This window comes from Takifugu rubripes, chromosome 6 (genome assembly GCF_901000725.2).
Source record: "Takifugu rubripes chromosome 6, fTakRub1.2, whole genome shotgun sequence".
Taxonomy (NCBI): domain Eukaryota; kingdom Metazoa; phylum Chordata; class Actinopteri; order Tetraodontiformes; family Tetraodontidae; genus Takifugu; species Takifugu rubripes.
In genome coordinates, this window is record NC_042290.1 from 8,143,425 (window position 1) to 8,167,456 (window position 24,032).

At 44.3% G+C, this 24,032-nt stretch overlaps 5 protein-coding genes and 1 long non-coding RNA gene across 7 annotated transcripts; 2 read left to right on the forward strand and 4 right to left on the reverse strand.

Moving 5' to 3' along the window:
* Window positions 1-3,680: 3,680 nt before the first annotated feature.
* Window positions 3,681-6,587, forward strand: crhbp (corticotropin releasing hormone binding protein). Its single transcript, XM_003965326.3, has 7 exons — window positions 3,681-3,811; window positions 3,942-4,035; window positions 4,167-4,324; window positions 4,698-4,908; window positions 5,210-5,355; window positions 5,837-5,954; window positions 6,028-6,587. The coding sequence occupies exons 1-7, from the start codon at window positions 3,731-3,733 to the stop codon at window positions 6,180-6,182; spliced, it is 963 nt and encodes a 320-aa protein (XP_003965375.2). The 5' UTR covers window positions 3,681-3,730; the 3' UTR covers window positions 6,183-6,587.
* LOC115250253 (uncharacterized) lies at window positions 3,690-9,815 on the reverse strand. The gene is made up of 3 exons (XR_003888837.1): window positions 9,728-9,815; window positions 4,129-4,345; window positions 3,690-3,795 (listed from the first exon to the last, which is right to left on the reverse strand). It is a non-coding gene; the product is annotated as an uncharacterized lncRNA (long non-coding RNA).
* A 101-nt stretch (window positions 9,816-9,916) lies between these two features.
* On the reverse strand, window positions 9,917-12,215 carry s100z (S100 calcium binding protein Z). Of its 2 annotated transcripts, none has more exons than XM_003965385.3 (3): window positions 11,985-12,215; window positions 11,752-11,893; window positions 9,917-10,650 (listed from the first exon to the last, which is right to left on the reverse strand). In XM_003965385.3, exons 1-3 carry the CDS (start codon window positions 12,107-12,109, stop codon window positions 10,501-10,503), a joined length of 417 nt encoding a protein of 138 aa, XP_003965434.2. In that variant the 5' UTR covers window positions 12,110-12,215; the 3' UTR covers window positions 9,917-10,500. The 2 variants fall into 2 exon arrangements, with proteins under 2 accessions (XP_003965434.2, XP_029693475.1); XM_029837615.1 differs by having other exon boundaries at window positions 11,752-11,896.
* A 3,770-nt stretch (window positions 12,216-15,985) lies between these two features.
* Window positions 15,986-17,166, forward strand: ch25hl2 (cholesterol 25-hydroxylase like 2). Its single transcript, XM_003965386.2, has one exon. The coding sequence runs from the start codon at window positions 16,104-16,106 to the stop codon at window positions 16,983-16,985; it is 882 nt and encodes a 293-aa protein (XP_003965435.2). The 5' UTR covers window positions 15,986-16,103; the 3' UTR covers window positions 16,986-17,166.
* Window positions 17,167-19,066: 1,900 nt separating this feature from the next.
* f2rl1.2 (coagulation factor II (thrombin) receptor-like 1, tandem duplicate 2) lies at window positions 19,067-21,173 on the reverse strand. Its single transcript, XM_003965327.3, has 2 exons — window positions 20,950-21,173; window positions 19,067-20,543 (listed from the first exon to the last, which is right to left on the reverse strand). Exons 1-2 carry the CDS (start codon window positions 21,128-21,130, stop codon window positions 19,450-19,452), a joined length of 1,275 nt encoding a protein of 424 aa, XP_003965376.3. The 5' UTR covers window positions 21,131-21,173; the 3' UTR covers window positions 19,067-19,449.
* Window positions 21,174-21,719: 546 nt separating this feature from the next.
* Window positions 21,720-23,959, reverse strand: f2rl1.1 (coagulation factor II (thrombin) receptor-like 1, tandem duplicate 1). The gene is made up of 2 exons (XM_003965387.3): window positions 23,628-23,959; window positions 21,720-23,202 (listed from the first exon to the last, which is right to left on the reverse strand). The coding sequence occupies exons 1-2, from the start codon at window positions 23,701-23,703 to the stop codon at window positions 22,121-22,123; spliced, it is 1,158 nt and encodes a 385-aa protein (XP_003965436.1). The 5' UTR covers window positions 23,704-23,959; the 3' UTR covers window positions 21,720-22,120.
* Between the last annotated feature and the right edge of the window lie 73 nt (window positions 23,960-24,032).

Consider the following 24,032-nt stretch of genomic DNA (forward strand, 5'->3'; position numbering starts at 1 on the left):
AAACTGGTGTAAACGGTGTTAAGTGATAATGGCTACATGCCTTCATATCGGAGGCATTAATTTATTTTGTGTATTTTTATTCAGAATTAAGGAAGCGTTTTTTGTAGCTCCCTCAATTGACCACTAGAGGGAGCAACGGGCATAACAGATCATAAACTACGTTTTGAGTACATTTCTTCTCCATCTGGAATTTGATTTAAAAAATAGAGACATGGGCTACAACCTGGTGATTTATTTTGATTAAAGGAATACAATTTTAAAAATTGCATAAGTCAAATATAATGGGAAAAAGTATCCTGTTTCATGTGCATAGAAAGATGGAATTCTTGGAAAAACTGAAAGGGAAAGATGCTGATTGAGGACAAATTTTTCTCTCCTCTGCTCATCTTGCACGTAGCTTAACCATGTTATGACATAAGAAGGCCTTTGTTTCCATAAATCTGAATGAGCTATTGCTGTACTGAATCCAGCGCTCTTTGATGCACAGGGAGGATTTTGCACGCAAGGATTCCGCATGTGTGTCTTTTCATTTCCTGTTGAGGAAAATGAAGGAATTGTTTTCTTTCATTTTGATCACAATCATATTTATCCAACAAACCAACTTTAATCAAAAAAAGAGATCACTTTGATACTGAGATGACAGGATAAATCCTGTATTTTTATATGGCAGAATTTTATGGCAGTAAAATTTGAAATATTTCAGATATTTCATTGCCCAGACTATGATGTCAGGTTAAGGTGTCTGCACGTCCAAACTGTCAGCGCAGGGGCACTTTTTATATTAGTCTAAGTGTCCACATGTGCTGACAGAGGCCATCTGTAAACCTGACAGTGTGCTCTGTGATAAGAAATGTAATTTTAGCCTCCCTGAAAAAGAAAACACCTGAAGAAATTCAAACCAAAGAGTTTCATTAACATGTCATCAGTGTCAGAGGGGAGCAGGAGGCATCACAAGCTCATTACCAAGCCTCAGTCTGTTTTTGACACGCTGTGATGCTGAGAATCTTTTTTTATTGGCCTGTTTGACCTGTCCAGGGGGCTTTGCTGCTTCTCAGACCCCAGCATCACCTGTGACCATGACTGGGAATAAAAGATGGTCGGCAGGAAACTGATGGATGGATAAATAAACAAATATTTGTGTCTGAAATTAAGCATCTCAACATTTGGTGCCCATTGACAGAACTACACTATTCAGACCCAGAGACAATTTACAGTCTCTAAACTGGGGTGTTCACACCCAGTCCTGGAGGCCACAATCCAGCCAAGTTTCCTACCCTACCGGATAGACAACCTTTCACCTGGGCTCCAGCTTTGCGTGATCTTGTTTCTGACTGGTAGGACAGAAAACCCAGCCGGGATGTGGCCGTCGGTGGACCTTCTTGTTGTGACCCAACCTTGTGACAGTCTGATTAAAAAGAGGAAACAGAATAAAAACAAAGAAAACAGGTCACCAAAGCACATGGAGCAGCTCAGAAGATCAACTCAGTTACTGGTATCCTGATTTTTCCCAGATGAAGAATGATATATTAGCAGTACACAGTGATTTAAATCGGTCCTTTGGTAGCCTCAGGCTGTTGAAAAGGACTCTGCAAAGAGATGGCCAAACCAGGATGAGTGTATTCTCAAGATAAGCCAGCTGGCAATCGGAACTTGGCAAATGTATTAAATATCTCTCACCCAGAAGGCAAATGGAATTTCAAATATGATCAGATATAAAAGGAGACAAATGTCTTATTTAGAATAACTTCTGCTGTCCTTGAAAAGTTTCGTGCCATGTTGATGTAAATAACTCAATTCAGACTGCAGCACCGCTGGCTCGGAGCTTTGTCAGCGTCGCTCCAGTGGGTGAGAAGACAAGAACCGGATTCTACCTTCACTCAGGTAGTCGTACTGCACCTCATTTTAAGAGAAGGATCACCCAAGGGTGCCTACTGACCTCTGACCTCTGACCCTTCTAACCCACTCAACTCCGACATCAGCACTTTGTTATAATTAATGTATTTCCATGATCTCTACCTATTCTCTCCTCTACCTGTCCTCCCCCTTCTCCTCTCTCTCTACCCAGCCCCCCCCCCATCAGCAGGAGGGTCCCGCCTGGTCCTCCTCAAGGTTTCTTTCTGTTAAAGGGGAGTTTTTCCTTGCCACTATTGCTTGTTGGGGGTCAGGCCCTGGGATTCTGGAAAGGGCCTTGAAACAATTTTGATTGTAACAGTCGCTATATAAATAAAGACTGATTTGATTTGAGTTGAGAAGACGTAAAGTAATTACACAGCTCTGTCCCATAAGGCATCTGTCACAGAGCATGACCCCCAAATTAAATGACAAGATAATATATATACACACACATGCCAGGTCCAATATTTAAGACACACAAAAGTACATTTCATTTACATCTGGAAGTAAGCATTCGGACTTGTGTAGTTTGTATTGTGGCTGTGTGCAGCCCTTGTGCAATCAAATAACGGCTTTACAACATCTTAAATTTGTGGCATAAACGTGGCAAACGGCCCAGCACCCCCCACATTTACCTCTTAATAGAAGCAGATTCAGTCCCGCCCAGTTGAATGGACCATTATTGACTTTTGGAATAACTCTCATTATTTTGACTAAGACACGGCTCCAAAACAGGCAGCCATCAAAGAACAATGTTTAACACTTGTATTCCACAGTCTGTCACCTGTTATATAAGCAGACAGGGAGGTCGTCGGCTGAGCCAAGTAAACAGAAACTGGACTGCACAGCAGATCCCAGATCTGTGCCCGTGTTCTGGAAGGAGGTCGGGGCCATGTTACCGCCGACGCCCCCACTTTATCCCGTCAAAACGCTTTTGGAAGTCAGCTCAGGGTTACTGTCTAGCAGGTTGGATGAGTGGGAGATGCTGAGAGGAAGGGAAAGTGTGGTTGGGGGAGCAGCATCACTCGTGCTTCCTTCACATCTTCGCATGAAGTGATGTTTTTTTGTAGAGAAAACAAGCTTATTTTGGTGTCATTTGCCCAAAATATGGGTGGATGCTTTGATTCACCTTTTCTGCTTTTGCCTTCATCTTTGTTATCAAAAAAAGTCAATTTTGTATAAGTGTTGCTTCATTTTCCCACTCTTCTAAAGAAAAGGGCCATGTAGCTCTGCAGAACCGATCAGAAATTGCATGTAAACTTACTATATATAGTCTTTTTTTTTTTTTTTTCTTTTTTTTTAAGAAAGACGAACTAATTACTAGAATTAGTGCCCATTATTCCCTGTGAACTCCACTGAGGTAACCATACTGGACATTAATTGATTTTTAAATCAAATATACAAACCTTTTCGTCCCGGTAAGTCAATAGTTTATTCAAAATGTGTCCCTATCAAAGACAGGTCAGAAAGACAACTGTAGAGGCATTTAAATAACTTTTTAGCCCCGGGACATCGTTTAATGAGCGCGCTGTTTGAAGCACGATGACGTCATGAAGTTTGATCGTCTTTCAGGAATCAACTGATAATCTCTCTCTCTCTCTCTCTCTCTCTCTCTTTCTCTCTCTCCCCCTTCAGCGTGTGTCCATCCTCACCCTCGTCACAGCCTCCCAATTGGTTGGATGTGAGAGGGGAGGAGGGGGGGCCGTGGCGGTGGCGCTGAGGGGGGTCCACATTAGCCCAGTTGATCCTTGCGCAGAAGTTGGACCCATAAAAAGGGTCGCGGCTTGGGAGCGCGCTTCAGACCGTCCTCGCTCAGGTGCGGACAGAGACGCGCGTCATGGAGCGCACTTTCCGGGAGCAGCTCTTCGTCCTGCTGCTGAGCCTGTCCGTCCTCAAGGGAGACTGCAGGTATATGGAGGTGAGTTACATTCCTTTATTCTTTTTCTTCACCTCTTTAAAACCTCCCATTAATACTCGCTTCACTTCTCCTCTTCGTGATCTTTTGTTTTTCTTCTTGTGTGTGTGTGTGTGTGTGTGTCTGTTTTAAGAACAACGAAATCTCTAAAGACGAACTGTACTCATTTTTCAACTCGGAACTTAAAAGAGAAGCACCTGAGGAATTAATGTTCCGCAGACCTTTACGTAAGTTTGACGGCAGAAAAGACGTTAGATCTAATCACCACATTAAGGAAATATGAAATTAGCACTATATTACTATATTGTCTGTTGGTGTACCTTGGTTGGCGTCTCATGTGGATCTCCTTGGCTCACAGGATGCCTGGACATGATTGCAGTGGAGGGTCGGTTCACCTTCACAGCAGAGCGTCCTCAGCTCAGCTGTGCAGCCTTCTTCATAGCAGAGCCGAATGAAGTGATCACTGTGGATTATGACGGTGTTGACATCGACTGCAGTGGAGGAGACTTCATCACGGTAGACCCACCGCGTGCAAAACTGAAGAAAAACATCTGGTCACTGGGAGAAAACAGTTTTTTGAAGCTTGAATTTTAAACTCTTGCAAGGGTTTTTGGTCATTTTCCAATAAAAGCAACTGTAATAATCAGGTCTTGTTACTCTCGGTGACCGTCTCAGGTTGTGTTCAACAACCTGAACCTCTAAGCGTACAAACACATCCTGATTATTCTCAAAGCTAAATTTAACATCAGATAATCATATATAACCTGCTTACTTTAAACGACCTATGGTCAAATCTCCCCTCTAAGTTCAAAGTTCAGGGGAAATGAGCTTGAATTTAAAGTCCTGCCCCTGACTTCTATTACTGTTATTTTTCTGCTGTCCTGTGAAGGTGTTTGATGGCTGGGTAATGAAAGGAGAGAAGTTCCCAAGCTCCCAGGATCATCCTCTGCCCCTGTACGAGCGCTACGTGGATTACTGTGACTCTGGGTCGCTGAGGAGAAGCGTGCGCTCCTCGCAGAACGTGGCCATGGTCTTTTTCCGCGTCCACAACCCTGGCAGCACGTTCACCCTGACCGTCAGGAAGCACATCAATCCTTTCCGTGAGTATGACACAAACCTAAACTCCAGCCTCCTCTGCTCACAGACCAACTGTTCAGCCATTGATTTGTGAATCTGTGGTGACAACCCAGCCTCAGGCGGAAAACACCGCCATCGCTGGTGCTGCATCGGGGCCAAACTGGGAAATGTTGCGTTACGCAAATGAGCAGTTTCATTTATATGTCCACACATGCCTTCGGTTTCATACATCTGCATTGAGTTAGCTGCACGTAATTTATTCAAGCAAAATATTTGGCTGCCTGTGACAGACCAGTTTTAAATGATGTCAAATGTCCCCTGCAGCCTGTAATGTCATCTCCCAGTCACCAGAGGGCGCTTACACGATGGTGATCCCGCAGCAGCACAGGAACTGCAGCTTCTCCATCATTTACCCAGTGGAGATCGACATCTCCGAGTTCAGCCTGGGACAGATCAACCACTTTACAAAGGTAAACAAAGAGTTCTTTTCAAAAAGCCAGTGATGATAGTAACACCCTTGGAATTTACATTTTTTTAAAAAGATCTATGTTTTATTATGGCAAAATCTTTTTATGCTTAGGTGAGATTGTAGTCTGGTCTGGTTTAAACTCCTTTCAAGTGATTCACATTAAAAAAGGAAGAAAAAAACAAAGCAGAGGTATCAGGTGGCTCCACATCAGGTGTTCCTGCAGCTCCGTGGTGTTTCAGTGTCTTTAGGCTTTTCTGTGTTGCTTCCAGACAGATGAATCCCGCTGTGCAGCTCCACACAACACAACGATGTTTCCCCAACAGGACTAAAACCATCAAAAACAATACAGGATTCAGAGCCAAAAGCAAACCTGCCATTTTAAATCCACACACTTTTCTTTAGCAGGGTAAAATTTTGAGTGATATTTTGGCTGCAGGTTCTCTTAGTTTGTGTCGGTATTTGCATGATTTTGGTCTCCACAGAGGTCCAGACCAGCGTGCGCAGAAACAGGAGACTTTGTGCAGCTGCTCGGAGGAAATGGGATCGATACATCGAAGTTGCTGCCCATCACGGACCTTTGCGTCTCCTTCACGGGGCCCAGTAAGTTCACGCCGCTCCCTGTCCTTCCACGCTGTCCCCGCTGTGCGAGTGATGAGAGCAACCTCTCTTGCAGCTCACCTGAAGGTCGGCTGCGACAACACGGTGGTCAGGGTGGTGTCCAGCGGGAAGTTCGTCAGCCGGGTGTCGTTCAGCTACAGGCTACTGGACAGTCAGGAGCTGCAGACCATCAAACTCAACAACGTGGAGGATTTCTGCTTCAACAACTGACACCAGCACCACAACGTGTTTCATTTGACTGTTTTTAAAAAGAATTAAATTATTTGACTTAAACTGACAAAATCACTCTGATTATTATTCACTGTAATGTCCATATGAACTAATTTTACAAAAAAAAGTCAAAAGTGTCCTTTTGGTTTGTTGGAACTTTAAAACCATTTTTATTTATACTTCAAATTTTACTGTTATGTTCTTTAAGGTTCACATTAGTGAAAAAGGAATGGTGCTAAAATGAATGTTAACTTGTGTTTATATCTTGGATTAAAGCGAGACACGTCATTTCAACAGACCGCGCCTGAGGAAACATTCAGTGTCATCAATCCCATAATCGTGATCATTATGCAGCTGCATTTGTATAAAACCCTTTTGTAGTAAAACTATACTGCATGACAAAGCAATGAATCTTGGTTTTGTGCTTATTTTACATTTTAAAAAGAACCTTACCGTTGTCCTAAAACATTAAAACTGAACAGCACCAACAAGGTAGCAACATATTCTAAATGAATCAGGAATCCCACCTCGGAATTAACCTGTGATCGACCCTGTTTGTGCGCGAGCGGCTCTGGTGCCTGCGATTCGATGGGTCAGAACACTGATGTTAGCATTAAGCTATAAGCAGGTGTTGACATGACAAACCTGGCAAAACCGCAGACCTTTCAGGGGAGAAATTTCCACTTCATTTTCTCCTTTATTTGCACGGGAGCGCCCCCAGAATGGGGTGTATTATCACCCTTGAATGTCGCTGTATAGGGAGCAGTAAAGGATTATCTGGGGGATAAATGGCCTGAGTGGTACCCAGCAAAGGGGCAACCGGTGATTAAATGCCTGCAGGGTGACTATCTTTGACAGGCACCTGCAGCCACAGCTGGTGATGGAGTGTGTGTGCGTCAGAACTCGGGTATATCGTGGGGGTATATGAGCACCTTTAGGGCTTTGGTTGGAAGAATTATGGGTAGAATGGATGCAAAGGAACTACAGAGGTGCTAGAATGACTGGTGTGTGCAATGCAATTTAGCCCAAAGATTTAAAAAAATAAAAAACCCCAAAAACTAAGCTTATCACAATAAATTGATGGGATCTGTGTATCATTTCTGTCATGCCGTGAATAGAAGATTAAATATACGAATGGGATAAAACTCCCTAATTCTATTTTTCATAATTCATTTTAATGTTCAGGATAAAAAAGAAACTATTAGCTGGCACTTCAAAGCCAATCCAATAGGACTAAAATGGTTACAGCAGCTGCTATGCTGCAAAAACAATAAAAAAAAAAATAAAAAAAGAGACAACAGCATTTTTCATCATTTAAATAGACTCTTTGGATATCTTATGCTATATATGTCATATGCTCGAATGTTTTATCGCTTCAGTTTCATAGATGTGCGCAGATGGTTCATTTTCAGATGACAGGGATAAACTCCTGAAGTTTGGAGTGACAGATTAATTGAACTCCTTTGTTAGTCTGCAGATTGAGAAAATTAAGCGTGACATTTGAATTTGGCCTTTCTGAGAGACAGAATCAGCAACACTGTCAATCACTCATCAGTTGCAGCAAAAAACAATCAATCACTGTTATAAACACTGCGATTGATCACTGCGAATATTAAAACATCAGACACTGAATGAGGGGAAAAAAGGTTTGCCATAGTAAAACTGGAACACGTGGACGTAAATGACTATATTTTTAAAACAAACAACCCTCTAAAGATATTAGTGACCGTCTGATCCCTCCTCAGCTTCGCAAACACACACTTAGAATTAAAAAAGAATAAATAAGGGTCCGTCTTAAAAGGATTGAATGTCTTTGGCTTTATCCTTAATCTCCCCATCATGTCAGTTTTTAATCTACACACACTCACATGTACGCGCACACACACAACGGGCCCCTCCTCGAGAGTTATCACACTGATGGTGACGCATAGAGTGACGAACAGCATGTGGGAGATAAGAGCTTCCAGCACAAGGTAAATTTACTACTCATCACAGGTAGCAGCCTGGAGCAAAAATAATCTTTCTTATTGGTGAAAAAATGAACAATTGTTTATGTGTTTGTATATATATATATATATAAAATCTATTGAATTGTATACATGCTTCTAGTGCTGGTCCCTCACCTTACTGTTGGCAGCATTATTTCTACATTTCATCTGTGACCAGTGATCGATCCTGCCGGTGTCCTTCACACCTTTCCATCATTTCTGACGTCCAATATTTCTCCTCTCCTTTCTAAATTTACGGCTGGTTTCTCCAGAGCGCCGATTCCGACTTCTGGAGGGGGTGAAACTGAATTGCATCACCTCAGATGAGGTGAAGCCGAATGTCTAAATCCCTCTTTCATCTATTGCAGGTGTAAGAAGGAAACACTTCAGTTGGTACAAGACGGTTGCCACGGGGCTGAATCAGTTGATCTGTGAGCCAGGCCACACAGAAGATGCAAAATAAACTGATGCCTGAAGAAGACGACAAGGTCACGTTAGCATTTGGACCTAGCGTTGTGGAACACAGGGCCTCTGTAACCGAATGCTGCCCTAGCTTTTGTCTCGAGCCGTCATTACGGCAGCAAATCACAGTCTTTTTTATGAGAGACGCTAAAGACCTTCTGACTGCTTCAGAAAAGAAATTAAGATAATAAGAGAAACAAATCTACAAAACACTCAACCGCACTGACGAGGCAGAATTATTATTCCGGAACTGTCCGGAACTGAATGACATTTGTGAAGTTTATTAAATGTCACTTCTAATTAACTGTAACCTTTTTTAAAAGTGATGTTGAAAAAGCCCATAATTACTGCACGTCATCTCCCTGAGAGCGAGAGGGTGATTATCCAACCCGATTACAGCCAACCACGCACAAATTGCATTGTAACAGCGAGGAGCACCATCTGTGCGCGGAGAAGCGTCTCACTTGATGCTGTCATCTTCCTCAACGTCACTGCTGCGGCAAATTGAGTATTTGGGGAATTGGGATTTACAAAGGAAAACCCTTTAGAAAATACAGTTAATGCTCGTATCCTCCCCGAGGTGAGGATGTCAGCGCCGCCGCTGGAGGCAAACACGTGCCGCTGTGATTGGCTGCTGCTGTAGGACCCAGGTGCTGCATCTATATTGGTGCTGCTGTGCATCATCGAGACACAAAATACCTCTTCCCAAAAGGACAGCTTCGCTAACCATGTCCGATGATCGGTAAATGAAAAAAACAGCTGACTTCTCCTCTTTTATGGTCACGCGCAAAATGCCAGAAATAAGGTGATGTCTGGCTCGTGCATGTTTCTCTTCTGCAGCCTCCTGTTGTCATGGTCGCGTCACTTCAAATTCTGCTTATATGGTTTTAACTGTTACATAAGGAGACAAAACCAACCGTACTCATCATGCCTAAACCTACACGGTCATCCGGAAAACACGCTAAAATACAAATATGACACATTTTACTGCCTAATAACTTTTTTTTTAAGAAATGTGTTTTTTATTAATTTCACCAAGAAATATGCAGAACCAGTTAAATATAAAACAGTATAAACAAATGTGTTTTCACTTACTTTGAGTTTTGAAGAACAAACTTTGTGACATTAGCTTCTTGCACACAGGTGATCCAATCACTTTGGAGCCTACCACTTCCTGTCACATGACTGTCACCTGATCACCACACCAGGATGTTGAGGGAGTTAATGTAAAAAAACAAAAATACACTCATTGTGTTGCATGTGCACGAACACCAACACGCACAATAGTTTGGAACATTTACCTTTTATTTTCTGATACAAGACTACAATACTCCAGTCAAATATCGCTTAAAATATCTAAATACACAAGGTTTTTGCAACACAACAGACAACACATTTAATCACATGGAATGTCCCTGAAACGTGTCCTGAACACCTGATTCACTGAGATTTTTCCATCACTCCAGGTGTGTGCCAAAATAATATTCCTCCCCGGGGACACACGAGGCTGACAAAGAGACAAACACGTTTCCTTTGGACTGAATGCTGGAAAATATTCCATTTTTGACATTTCTAACAGAGCAGGCTGCCCCAGCTGAGAGGGCAGCATAAGAAAGGTACAATTAAGGAATTAATGAAAACTATTGAAATCAAGAAGGTGCGTTTGGTAAAGGCTAATCAATTCATTTATGATAATGACCCAACAGACAAAAGTTAATGTTGACGCAATGAAAGGGACACACACAAAAAGTAAACAATTAATTAGGAAAAGGGTATTTTCACATTAGGAACTTTGAAATCAAGGCTCATTTTGACAGCGTTTTAAATCGGCTGTTTAAAAAACCCAAACAATAATGTTGTTTCCACGTTTACTTCTTATTTTGCGCTTGGAAGAAGTCGTTGCAGGCAACAGTCAGTGCCGCCACCAGCACGACAAACTCGTTGAAATCCACCTCGTTGTCCTTGTTGGAATCCAGGTCGTTCATGATTTTCTCCACCAGCATCGGATCCTTCTGGGACTGCAAACAAAACGGGAGAACAAAGCACGTCACATGACCTTTGCCCACAGAACTTCTACTACTGAGTCAAAGGTGCAGCGTGGATACGGACTGAAGTGACATGTTCTCCTGATGTTACGGCTGAATACTGACTCACAGGCGGTGGAGAGCAGACAGATGTTGCTGCTCAATGAGCCGCGAGCTGCTGCTCATCACACTCGACGTGTTCTGCTTTGCTCATTTCCTTCAGGATTAAGATACAAGCGCCGTTTTCCACATCCACCCTCGTGCCTTTTCCTGACGGATATTTGGATTTTTCTATCCAGGGTTTTTGCTCTCGTACGTGCTTAAGTACGAGCAATGCTGCTGGGTAACATGTGGTCACAAAGTCAAATTTATTGACAGTGAAATGCTGGATGAAGTCCAGGATGCATCCTTCCATTTTTTTTGGAAGTGCTTGATTCCCAGAGGCGGCTCCGTTCCTGCCGCTTGGCTACGCCTTCATTTTCCTCCTCCCTGCAGTGCCTGAAAACCTGTTAAACGGCACCTTCCTGTTTCTAAATGGAGGATGATACCCTAATCTCTTATGCCTGGCATCCTCCAAGAAATAGAGGTTGAATGTTGTGCTGGTTCGTCTTATCTCAGGGGCGACAGCGGCCCGGGGGGGGATGCAATGACATCATGGGAGATTCTATATCTGGACAGGACACGGGTCACTGGTGATGATAGTGATGATAGCGATGATGCACGAGCACCTGAGGCTTCCTGTCCTGCCGAGCGAGGGCGGGGACTGAAGACGAAAATATATCTGAAGGCGTCAGGGCTCCGGATTCTCTGATCGCCATCACACAAACCTTATCTATCTCCTTCACACTCGCCTTTATTCCCCCAGTCGGTGTTGCGGTGCGAGAGCTGCTCTGAAGGAAGTCAGCAAGGAAACAATTTCCTTTGACGAGGTCAGAATGTTCCTTTTGGAATCATCCTGCTCATCTAAAATATCACTTCTAAACAAATGACTGAACAACAAACACGTACACAAACAGGCTGCTCTGATTATTAGGAATGACAGGGAATTCTACAAATACTGTCGACAACAGCGATGATGCTGACACGTTTCTTTACCGTGAGGAAGTCGTTGAGCTCGCTGTGGAGGAGCTCCTTCAGCTCGCCCTTGTTGAGTTTGTGCTTGTCTCCGTCGTTTCCGGAGTAGTTGTAGAAAACTGTTATGAGCGCGTCCATCGCACCCTCGAGCTGAGTCGGCATTCTGCTGGGAGGACCAGAAACGGGGAGCAGCCAGAGATTCAGGGGAGGAAATCACCAAAAGCCAATCCAGCGAGGAGCGGAGGTGCTCTTACCTGCTTAGAGTCGCACGCAAGTGTGGCAAAGCGCCGCAGTGCTGCTTGTTTATCAGTAATTGAGGAAAAGCTTGGCTCACCATCCTCTTTGCGTGGTTAATTAATTCCACAGGTGAGAGGCCCATGGTAACTGTCTTTCTTTCCAGGTCTTAATCAAGGCCGTTAAGTGAAAAACAAAACATGCGCCAGTGTGACCCTGGAGCCCTCGAGGGGGATCTGTCACACTTGGAGCCATGCAGGGACACGCCTGTCAGTGAAACCAGAACCTTCGTGTTCTTGCTCTTCTGTTTATCTTCAGGTTCCACCATCACTGCTGGGTACTAACTTCACCTCATTCTGGGAGTTTTTTCCACCAGAATGAATCAACACCTGTATTCAATCAGAGTGGGCAGGAAGTGGTGTCTCCCACACTTGAACAGATTTGATGCTGAAGGATTCAGTCATCTGTGGTCGGATGATTATTATCACCCTGGGTTACTGTAAAACATGTGCGAAAGGGGTTTCTACCAACGGGGTCACCCTGTTTCAAGGTTACGCTTTGAGTTTTATTCTTGAGGAAATGTTTGTGTTGCCAAAATAACCAGTTTATTGATGGTAAGGGAACGTACCACTGCTGTCCAAGACTCTTGTTCAAACTTTTAAATGTAAATCTTATTAAAACTATGCAATGGTCGTTGCCATCCTTGTAAATTCGCTTCAGAGTGGTTTGCCTGGGTGCAGGTTCCTGTCAGGTTCTGGTCAGTCATTCTGCATAAAATGGCCTCGCAGCTAAGCAGGAGCCCACATGTTCCCTATTGTGTCACAGTGAGGTAGAGGCCTGGACGTGCTCGTCTGCAGGTCGCCACTCTCCCAGTTTCACCTTGCGAAAGGTGTCATATTGTAGGTTTATTTTTATCCGCGGCGCTGCTCATCCATTGTCCCGTCTGAAAGCGGCTGCTTCTCCTCTGTCACTGTGTCACAACTGCCGGTGGAGAATAACAGCCCGCCAACCCTCCCTCCCTCTCTGAAGACAACACCTAAGGGAGGTTCACATGTCAGACGCACCTGTAACTTCTCCTCCACGTCTGCCAGTGGAGGAGAAGAAGTTTCCATCGGTCGAGGTGACGACACCGTCCTCACTCCCCGATGGCTGCTTAGAGTGGATGTTGTGGAGGACAGCGGCCAGCGCAACGATTTACGCCAGCTGACATCACATCCTGATGTAGGAACTGCGAGGCTGATTTATAAGAACAGTCTTGCAGCATATTGCAGTAGCCTTAAACAGTTTTGTCTTCATGTGTTGTTTTTAGCACATACGTGGATCTAGTGCATAAATGCATGCACCTAAAAGTAAACTAGACTAAAAGGTGTGGCTATACTGTACATGGTGCAGCACGTACATGATAACAAACTTAAGTGAAGACAAGGCAGGTTTATTTCTATAGCATTAGTCAGACACAAAGCATAGTGTGTTACACGCTTCCTCGGATACATTCGATCAAAGCCAATACAATAGCAACAAAAAAAATACAATAAAAAAAGCTTTATTAAAAGGCCTGATTTAGAGATTGTGTGTCTCACAATTGAAGAGCATAGAGACTAAAAGCTGCTTTACCTTGATGTGACGCTGGGAACCATCACTGAACCTCTTCCTGAGGACCTGAAGGTTCTGGGTACCTGGGGTCTGGGTATCGTACAAGTAAATCTGAAATGTCTTTAGACCCAAGACCATTCTGTGCTTTATAGACCAGTGGTGAGATTTTTAGGTGGATTATTGACGCACAGGCAGCCAGTGATGTGTTGAAGGACTCTGGCTGCAGCTGTCTGATTGTTCTTACTGAGACCTGTTAACAGGCTGTTACAATAATCCAGCCTGCTGAAAACAAAGCACATGACCATACTTTTCTAAATTTTGCTTGGTTGGAAATCTTTTAATTAAAATAATTTTTCAGATGGAAGTTGGCTGATTTTATTATTGTCCTAATGTGGCTGTTAAAATTCAAGTCTGAGTCCATAATTCAGAGTTCTAGCTCGACGTGGAGTCAAGGTGGGCACTGCTGTCAAAACCTTTTGGGGCCAAAAACAATCACTTTAATAAATAAAGCACCTATTTCCCCATGCAAAAAAACCAAACAAACAAAAAAGAAATAATTCAAATGTGATTGAGCATTTTTCCAATTTATTTTAGCCTTTTTTGAATATTATGACTTGATCCATGTTTTTATTCTTATTTGAATTATTACCCATATTTCAGATGGATTTCAGTCATTCATGTAAACGTATCATTTATTCCAAAACCTGGAATAAAGCACAGCATCCTGTGCATTGTAGATGTGACTAAAACGCATGTAAAATACAACCAGTAAGATGTGAGAAAGCAGAGAGAGAGAGAGGAGAGAAGTCTGACACACTGTCATCGTCTCCTCAGACACCTACTGTACACGCAGAGTAGTGAAACATGTCTGTGGTGTGTTGAGGCTCAGTGTGAGAAGAAGACTCCTGTTTCTATTACGCAGGCTTGTCCAAAGTGATAACTCAGAACAGGGTCGCTGTGCACAAGCTAGTGCATCTGACAACGTGACAAATCTGTACATCCTCTGGCTGATGAGTATTTTCTATTTGTCCTCTGAAGTCTGAAGATTAGAAACACTGACACAGCAAAGATTCACTTATTATTGATTAATCACTGACCTTTGGAATGTATGTTGAGATCATTCTTTATCTTTCTCTATTTCCACCCAAAAAAGCAGATAGATAGATAGATAGATAGATAGATAGATAGATAGATAGATAGATAGATAGATAGATAGATAGATAGATAGATAGATAGATAGATAGATAGATAATTTGATTCAAACTGCTGTCCTAATAAAAAAACGCTTATTTTTGAAGATTAGTCAACTACTGCCCTCTAGGGGCGTTTCTGTGTATTATAAATATGTATTATTATGGGATTATTATGGAGAATCACTGTTCACTGACCTGATCGAAAAACTAAGTTTAAGAAAAGATATATATATATTTAAAGGCTTTATTCTTTAAATCCATTCTTGTCCTTTTTTTAGGTATTTTTGTTTGAATTTGTACAGTATTTATACTCGACTAAAAGACTGTGATCTATTAATAATGCATTAAAAGGATACAGTCAACATCAGGTATCATGGTTATAAAAACAATAAAACTTCCAGTGTACTGTAACCTGGGTTCAGAATGTATATTAAGATCCATACAGGAGACAGGTTTTTATTTTATTCAACTGTGTAGAATAAGAGAATGTAGAAAGCTAGTCACTCCTCTACATATCTGAGATTATAAAATGAACTATGTAGTTTATTGTTCAGTTATAATCTGGGTCTTGTACCAATACAGATAACAGTTCAAATATGTTTAAATGACGTAATGTCCATAACTGAAGCTGTATCACATGAACTTGACTGAGCTGCTGTGTCACACCAAAGAAATAAAAGCTGCGGTCGCTGCGGAAATCATTTGTTTCTGTAAATAAACTCAAACTGAGCAATAAGTCAGCTACAAGTCAGCATCGGAACGGAAGCGGTTTTGAATGCTTGACAGCTTTTCTATGATTAATTACTCCTCGGGGTGGGTGTGTGTGTGTGTGTGTGTGTGTGTGTGTGTGTGTGTGTGTGTGTGTGTGTGCGTGTGCGTGCGTGTGTGTGTGTGTGTGTGTGTGCTGAACCATTAAAATATTGATGAGGATGCAGCGGTAAACGTGAGCCATCCGTCATTAATGTGAAGTTTTCGTGGCGGTTCCCCTCTGATGAACACGAACACCTCGAAGACACAATGGCTCCGTTTTGGCTGTGTTGGGAGTCAGATCCACCCGTCAGCGGAAGCTCTCTCTCCACGGATCGGGCCAAAGATTGGAGCTGTTGCTGAATCCTGGCTGCCATCCTTGTGCCCATGAAAAAGGGCCTTTACAGACACAGGGGTGGGGGGGACATGGAGGTGGGGCTTGAAAATACATAAAAGGCCAAAGAGAAGCCGGCAGTCCAAATTGCTCTTGCAGAACCTGTACTGGGAAGTTGATTGGACCTTTTCTTTTATTCATCTAGACTCTCTTTGTGCTCTCCTGGGCCTGGTTAATCGGCCCTCCTTTGGAAGAGAAACACTGAGCCAGTGATGAGCACCAGCGGGTTTTTCAGAATGTTGGATGAGAACAACGTGACCGACAGCCAGTCCCAGAGCCTGGTCCTGCAGCCTCTCTGGGACTACCTCCTGCAGAACCACCACGACTTCCTGAGAAGCCCTCCCTTCCCTGCAATTCTCTCTGTCACTACCTACTTCATCCTGGTTGGGTTCTACACCGTGCTGGACCTGTTGGCTCCCACCTGGCCCTGTATCAACCGCTACAGGCTCCACCCGGACCGGCCCGTTACCTGGCCCAACATCTGGACTACTCTGGGCGTCACCGTCTACAACCACGTGTTTTACATCTTCCCCGCTACGGTGGCGCAGTGGCTCTGGAGGCCGCCAACCCTGCTACCCCGTGAGGCGCCCACGTTCTTGAGCTTCGTCCTGGGCATCCTGGGCTGCATGGTGCTCTTTGACTTCCAGTATTACCTGTGGCACCTGTTGCATCATCATATTCCGTGGCTGTACCGCACCTTCCACGCCATCCACCACCAGTACAACCAAACCTTCAGTCTGGTCACACAGTACCTCTCTGGCTGGGAACTCTTCAGTGTGGGATTTTGGACCACAGTGGACCCCATCCTGCTCCAGTGCCACTGCCTGACCGCGTGGAGCTTCATGGTCTTCAACGTCTACATTTCTGTGGAGCAGCACTGTGGCTATGTCTTCCCGTGGGCCATGCATAACCTGGTGCCCTTTGGCCTGTGGGGCGGCGCCCCCAAACACGACGCTCATCATCAGAGGCCAGGCACCAACTTTGCCCCTTACTTCTCTCACTGGGACTGGCTGGGGGGCACCCACATGGTGCCAAGCCCCTCCAGCCTGGCCACCACAGGTGAGCCGGACAAGACAAAAGGTAGAAAAGACTGAAAAGTTCCGTTTTTCCGTTCCTGGCTTTTAATAATGTTACCATTCTCAACTACACACCAACTAAACATGCATCTCCTACACACTCTTTAGACTTTAAATACGATTTTGTGTTTTCGCTACATTCTCAGGTTTCTGCATGTTTTGTGTTTTGTGAAAATAAAAGTGTATGATGAGAGCTGCATGTTCACACACCTTAGAGCATTTGCTACTATGTGACACACTGATTGCACAAGTTAGCGTGTACATTTTTCCCTCTCCTCCCTCAGCAATGACCCTCTCACACTCATGCATGAATAGCAGCCTTTTAGCTGCTTCCCAGTATGATGCGTGGATGCAATACTAACATCCTGCCATTGACGTAAAAAGTTCTCTTAAGCTGCTCAGCATCATTATCGCCTCTCAAAGCTATATAACATCTGTGATGCAAACTTGGGAAAAAAAAGAAAAGAAATAACATAAACCATTGCATTTTAACAAGCAGAACGCCTATAAAATATCTGATTGTTTTGAGATAACTGTGAAAACTAGTATATTTTAGCTAAAATATTTTAGGAATAAAAAAATTATAGAGATGTTTTGCATATTTGTGTCAATTTCTTCATGCTAACCAACAGAGGGCGCTGTTACGCCCCCGCACAAATCTGAGCAGAAAAGGCAGATATGTCAATTATTGTCGATTCTGCATTATTTTATCATGGTCAACACTGCCAGATAAAATTTGTAAATGTGTTATGTTTTTGTGCTGTGTTTTTTATCAACTCCAAGAGTGCCTGTAGTAATGCAGTGGTGACACTGGAGCCAGAACCAGTTTGACAGGTTCCTGCTTTAAGAGAGAAGTATTGACTGTTTCAACATGTCCTGCTTATTTCAGAAACATAGACAGGCCTGAAACAGCCCTCCACTATGCATGTTTCATTTGTAGGGTTAGTAAGAATTCAATAAACATTTTATGAATCTGTGTTCTAATTTCCATTTGTATATAAAATCGTTGAAAGAATCTAGTGTATAAAAAAAAAAGAAAAATAGCTTCAGTGTTATGATGGCTGTCCGTCGAGGGCTGAACGCACACTGACACACACACACAATCATTGGGAACTACGACGGTGTGGCATATTTACTGGACTGTTGCAACTTAAGGAGCATGTGTAGCCGCACACTTCCCAGCATGGAAACGTGTGCAAGAGCAGAGGTGATTCACGGACAAATGCAACCTGCTGCTTCAGAGGAGACATTAGTTCACATCCCAGCTTTAAGCTCCTTGTAGTGCCGCTCCTGCACGAATATGAAACTATGACATCACATCATTTAAGACTCTCCTTCCAAAGATGAGCCTGAGGGCCGAGGCTGTAATCTATTAACAGCTTTATGCGTCCACACTTGTTCCTGCACAATCACTCCTGGAGCTGAAGTAAAGCCCCTCCAGAGCTGCACAAATAGTTACGTATGACTCAATTAACCATTCAAATCACATGAAACGCTGTATAAACACGTTTTCTGGTCTGGTTTTAATGTTACGATATCCATGGGGGGGGGGGGGGGGGGGCGCTGTGCCAATGGGTGACACTAAGGTATGTCTCCCAGACTCACAACAAAGGGTAAAACGATTCTCCGCAACAGTGGTTTAACCTTTAACGGCCCGGAGCTCACAGGCCCAGTGTTTACCTGGGGGAGGTTATACAGCCTGGGTGGGGTCACGATATCGCTTGCTTATCTAGAGATAAAGGACCCCTTTGTAATCACGACAGTCTGTGAGAAGAAATGCTCGATACAGGGGGAGAGTTTAAGGGAAAAAATAAGAAATTCAACAGTCAGGTGAGGAGAAAGAATCCCTACTGGGAGGAAAAAAGATCGATAACTTATTCAGCATTAACTATAACCGATGTGTAACGGACAGGAATGTGGCACAGCTGTGTATTCTTTTTATGCCCGCCACAACACATTCCAAGACTTCCTAAAATTTCCACGAAAGTGATTCAACTGGCCCTGCCCACAACTCCGTGCCATCGACTCAGAGCCGAAACCATCAGGCGGCTCACGAGTTCAGTTGCGCAATGCTGGAAGAATTTCACAAAAGCTGCGTCCAACTGTGTCACCATTTATTTTACACGCTGTGTAATAACAATACCTTTTTCTTCGATTATGAACCCAAAAGGTGGATTTTAAAAAAACGTACGTCAATAAAAAAAACCAAAAAAAACCCCATCTGAAATGACCCTTTCCTTTTTCTCGCCAGTGTCAAATGAACTTCATTCCTCTCAACATGTGTGGCTCTTTAAACTTGAGTCGGGATATTGGAGACAAAACGAAAGACGGATCGGGGAAAATCTCTTCAAAGGGGTGCTGTTTGTATCTAAAAAAATATTAAAATATGTATTCACAAGGTAACAAAGTTCACAATAATGTCACAATTTTCACCAGCAGCTTCACATTTCAACTTCATCTGGGATGGGAAGTCCAGGAAGAACTAGCAGGCACTGCTCTGCGTGTCCCCGCTGTTCGACACGTACGACTTGCTCTTCCTGGAGTATTTCATGGAATTAAAAGAGACCCTCATGCGCTCCACTGTCCTGCTGCTCCTGCACAGCAGCGTGTTCTTCACGTGGTCCCTGAAGTCCTCCGACACGAAGTAATAGATGAACGGGTCCAGGCAGCTGTTGAGGCTGGCCAGGCACAGCGTGGAGACGTAGAAGCCATAACCGTTGTTCACCAGGCCGTCTTTGAGGAGAGAGTAATGCACCACCAGCATGATGTTGCTGGGGATGAAGCACACCAGGAAGGTCACCAGCACGACCACGATCAGCACCACGGCTCGGTGGCGGTTCTTGGAGGCTGCGTTGTCGCCCATGCTGTCCCCCAGGGCCCTCAGCAACAGGATGTAGGCCACCACGATGACGACGCACGGGACCAGGAACACGACCAAACCCATGAAGATGAAGTAGAAGTACAGCAGCTCGATCGAAGGGAACGGGTTGAGGGGGTCGTGAATGACGTTGACGTCGTGGCAGGTGGTGATGTTGGGGGTTTTGAGCTTGGCGGTGTGGTTGTACAGGTACAGAGGCGTGGTGGTGCTCCAGATGAACACCCAGATGGCGACGCAGACGCACACCGCCACTTTGTTGTTCTTCCTCTGCTGGGACAGGGGGTGGGCCACGACCCAGTACCTCTGAACGCTCAGACAGGCGATGAAGAGCACCGAGCAGTACATGTTCCCATAGAAGAAGCCCATGAGCACTTTGCACAGCGGCTCTCCGTAGGTCCAATTGTTGCCCTGGAAGTGGTAGGAAATCTTCAGGGGCGTCCAGATGACGAAGAGCAGGTCAGCCAGGGCCAGGTTGGCCATGTAGATGGTGGAAGGGTGCTTCTTCTTGGTCCGGAAGAGAAACACCCAGACGGCCATGGCGTTGGCAGGAAGTCCCACCACGAACACGATGATGTACAAGACCGGCATGAAGACGGTGGTGAGCGGACTCGTCAGCGTGTCGACCGCCGTCTGATCCACAATAACATCGTCCAAATTTTCAGGGTCCTTCCAGCCGATGAACCCCCGTCCTTTGGATCCTAGAATAAGGCAGAACAAAGTAAGTATCAGAACTACACACTGATTCAAATTTCATTTGATTACAAGTGATTAAATAGGCCTATTACGAAATAACTCCATGCACAGTTTCCCCCCTGAATTGTAGAGCTGGAAGTCTTGTGAAGGTGGAAAGATTAAATATTTATACAACAAATAACCAATGACCTGTTGGACGAGCTGCATTTCAGCCGCCTTTCTACTGTAAACACGACTCTCCCACAGCTCCGCCCGTGAATCTCTCTTTAAGGGCCAAGGTGACCCGAAACCCGGCTTACTTGGCTGTTTATCCTTTAAAACATAACACACTTGCACTTTATTTTACCAACCGCGTTGCGTCATTAGCTCTGTATGCGGCACTCCTTGGAAAGGGAAAAGTTCGAATCTCACCTGAAGCACAAGAGGCAGAAAAACAGCCCAAAAGGAGCAGCAGCAGAATCCGCGTCGACTCCATGTCGGTGCCTCCCGGTATGAACAGTTTGGATATGAACAGTACGAGTTCTGCGACTTCCTTAAAACGTTGAACGGGAGAGACAGAGAGAGAGTGAGAGAGAAAGAGAGAGAGAGACATTCGCGGACACACCTAGAGCACCTGCGCGTAACGTGCGTGCGTCACGCACCCCCGCCGCAGGAACGGCTCCCTTCATGGCGAGTTTCAGTGACAAGAAGCCACAAACAAGTAACCTCAGACATAATTTAGAAACTGACCCTGAGCTTTCGGGGCTACGAACAAGTCAAACATGCTGAAGAAATATATTCCCTTTTCATTAAAAAAAAAACGTAAATAACTTTTTCTTCTTATTATCTTCTTTATTTTAAATCTAAAAAGACAATGAGAATGACTCAAAGTCGAACGTTTTGTGTTGCTTTTAACCCAGAATAAAGTACCAAGTGTCAGAGAAACCTACTTTCAAAATTGAACTGGCTGTTTTCAGTGTATTCTTGGACATTTACTGATGAAGTTGGTGTATATTTTAACGCATTTCTAAATTTTAATCTCAGTTTAATCACTTCATTTAATTGAAAACGAAGCAGTTAGGGTTCCATTTCTTTTTCTGACCGTTATCGTTGCTGATCTTATCCACGATCACTGTTGCTGTACTTTTATTTGTTGTTTATTTTTAAACAGCCGTGACGTCAATCAGAATAAACGCCCTCTGGTCTGTGTGTCACCTTTATTTGATGTGATAATGCAAATGAAAACCAACGCGAATCCTTTCAGTGTCCTCATCAAGACAGGATATTTCAGCTGTCAGTATGGATCTAGTTTTAACATTGCATTATCTGGAAAAGCAGATGATTTCCATAAAAAGATAAGATCTAAACACTGCTAATTGATCAGATCCTCGAAAACACCAACAAATTTGTTATAGGAAACCTGGTGATTTATTTGTGCATAAATAAAAAAGGAATAATTAAACCATGTAATATTTACAAAGACCCTAAAAAAGCAGAAATGGCTCCAAACCTTAGGGAGTGAGTCAGAAAAGAGGATTTCACACAGCAACAAAATACAGTAACAGATTATGGCCAAGGGAAGACACTGATCGGCAGTGACGAGCTAGCAGTCGGTGCTGCCGGTGTTGCCGCTGCTGCCCGACTGGGACGTGTACGTGCTGCTCTTCTTGGAGAACTTCAGGGCGCTGAAGGAGACCCTCATCCTCTCCACGTTCCTCTGGCTCCTGCAAAGGAACGTATTCTTCACGTGCTCCCTGAAGTCCTCGGAGATGAAGTAGTAAACAAAGGGATCCAGGCAGCTGTTGAGGCTGGCCAGACACAGCGTGGTCACGTAGGAGCCGTACAGGGTGTTTGGAGATCCCCTTAAAAGGAGAGCGTAATGCACCAGCAGCATGATGTTGCTGGGCGTGAAGCAAACAAGAAACATCACCAAGACTGTGACGATCAGGGCCACAGCCTTGCGCCTCTTCTGCGCTATGGTTGGATCCGTCATGCTGTCCCTGAGAGCCTTGAGCATGCGCGCATATGACACCACGCACACGATGGCGGGAACGATAAATCCCAGCGTTCCCATCGTCAGGAAGTAGCCCGCCGCTGTCTTCTTCTGGCTGGGCCTGGTGACGTCATGACAGGTGTGGATCTCCAGGTTCAGCACGTGGACCTGTTGGTCGTACAGGTACAGAGGAACGGTGATGAGCCACACCACCAGCCAGATCGCCACAGATACCAACACGGCCATACGGTTGCCCCGCTTCTTGGCCAGCGGGTGGAGCACGGCCCTGCAGCGCTGGACGCTGATGCAGGTGATGAAGGCGATGGAACAGTACATGTTGCCATAGAAGAACGCCACCAGGACTCGGCACAGGGACTCTCCGTAGATCCAGTCGTTCCCGTTGATGTGGTAGGCGATTTTCAACGGGACCCAGATGACGAAGAGCAGGTCGGCCAGGGCCAGGTTGGCCATAAAGATGGACGAGGAATTCTTCTTCTTGGTGCGGAAGAGAAACACCCAGATGGCCAGAGCGTTGGCTGGGAGGCCCACGACGAACACGGTGATGTAGACGACCGGGAAGAAGACGGTGGTGAGGCGGCTGCAGAGGGCGTCTTTGCCATCGGGGTCCACATCAACCCCATCGTCACTCTCTGCACCAGGAAACCCTCTGAATTCGTTCCTTGAGGGATTTTCTACATGTTTACAAGAGAAAGATTAATCGTTTAAGAATAATGACTGATTGATTGCTTGGTAAATAGAAGCCTCAATAAAGTTTAAACACGAAATAAAGAACAATGCTGGCATTCTGCTAACAGACCACAGAATTATACTGAAAGGCGTAATGCAGAAGTGCGTGTTTATAGGCTGAGATGTCATAAACCTGCCAGTAAAACGCAGTTTTACCGAGTTGTTCCAGCTCTAAACATGTAGGTTTTTAGTTTCATTTAGGTGCTTTAGTGCACATTTGCATAACACACAATCTAATCCAAACTCCACTCTGCGTCAAAAAGAAGACAACCGGGCCCAACAAAGAAAAATCAGACAAACCAAAAAGATCCAGTAAGCTCAGATGTTAATTTAAAATACATATAAGAACAAAGATAAAAGTAATTCTTACCGCATTTCTGAGAGAGTCCGACACCCACAAAGCAGCAGAGGAGGAACAGCTGGAAACACGCACAACTCCGACTCATGACTGCCGAGGGAGGTTAGAGAGTCCAAGTGTTAATGACTGCGGGTGTGGCCGCTCCTCTTCACAAGCCATTCTTCGCGCCTCCAATGGTTTTGTTTATCACCTGCGTGATGTCACAGTCAGGTGACCTGCGGGAGTTCATCTGTCCCATGACCTGCCTGAGTATGATTTAGTTGATTTTAGTTTGAAATATTATAAGTAATATAAGTAATGAAGATATGCCGAGTGAATGTGGATATTTGGATCATATCTGATGTCTTTACATGTGTTTACCTGGTTTTAAAGGAACTATGGCGCCACCTGCTGGAGGACAGGATGACCAGCACTATA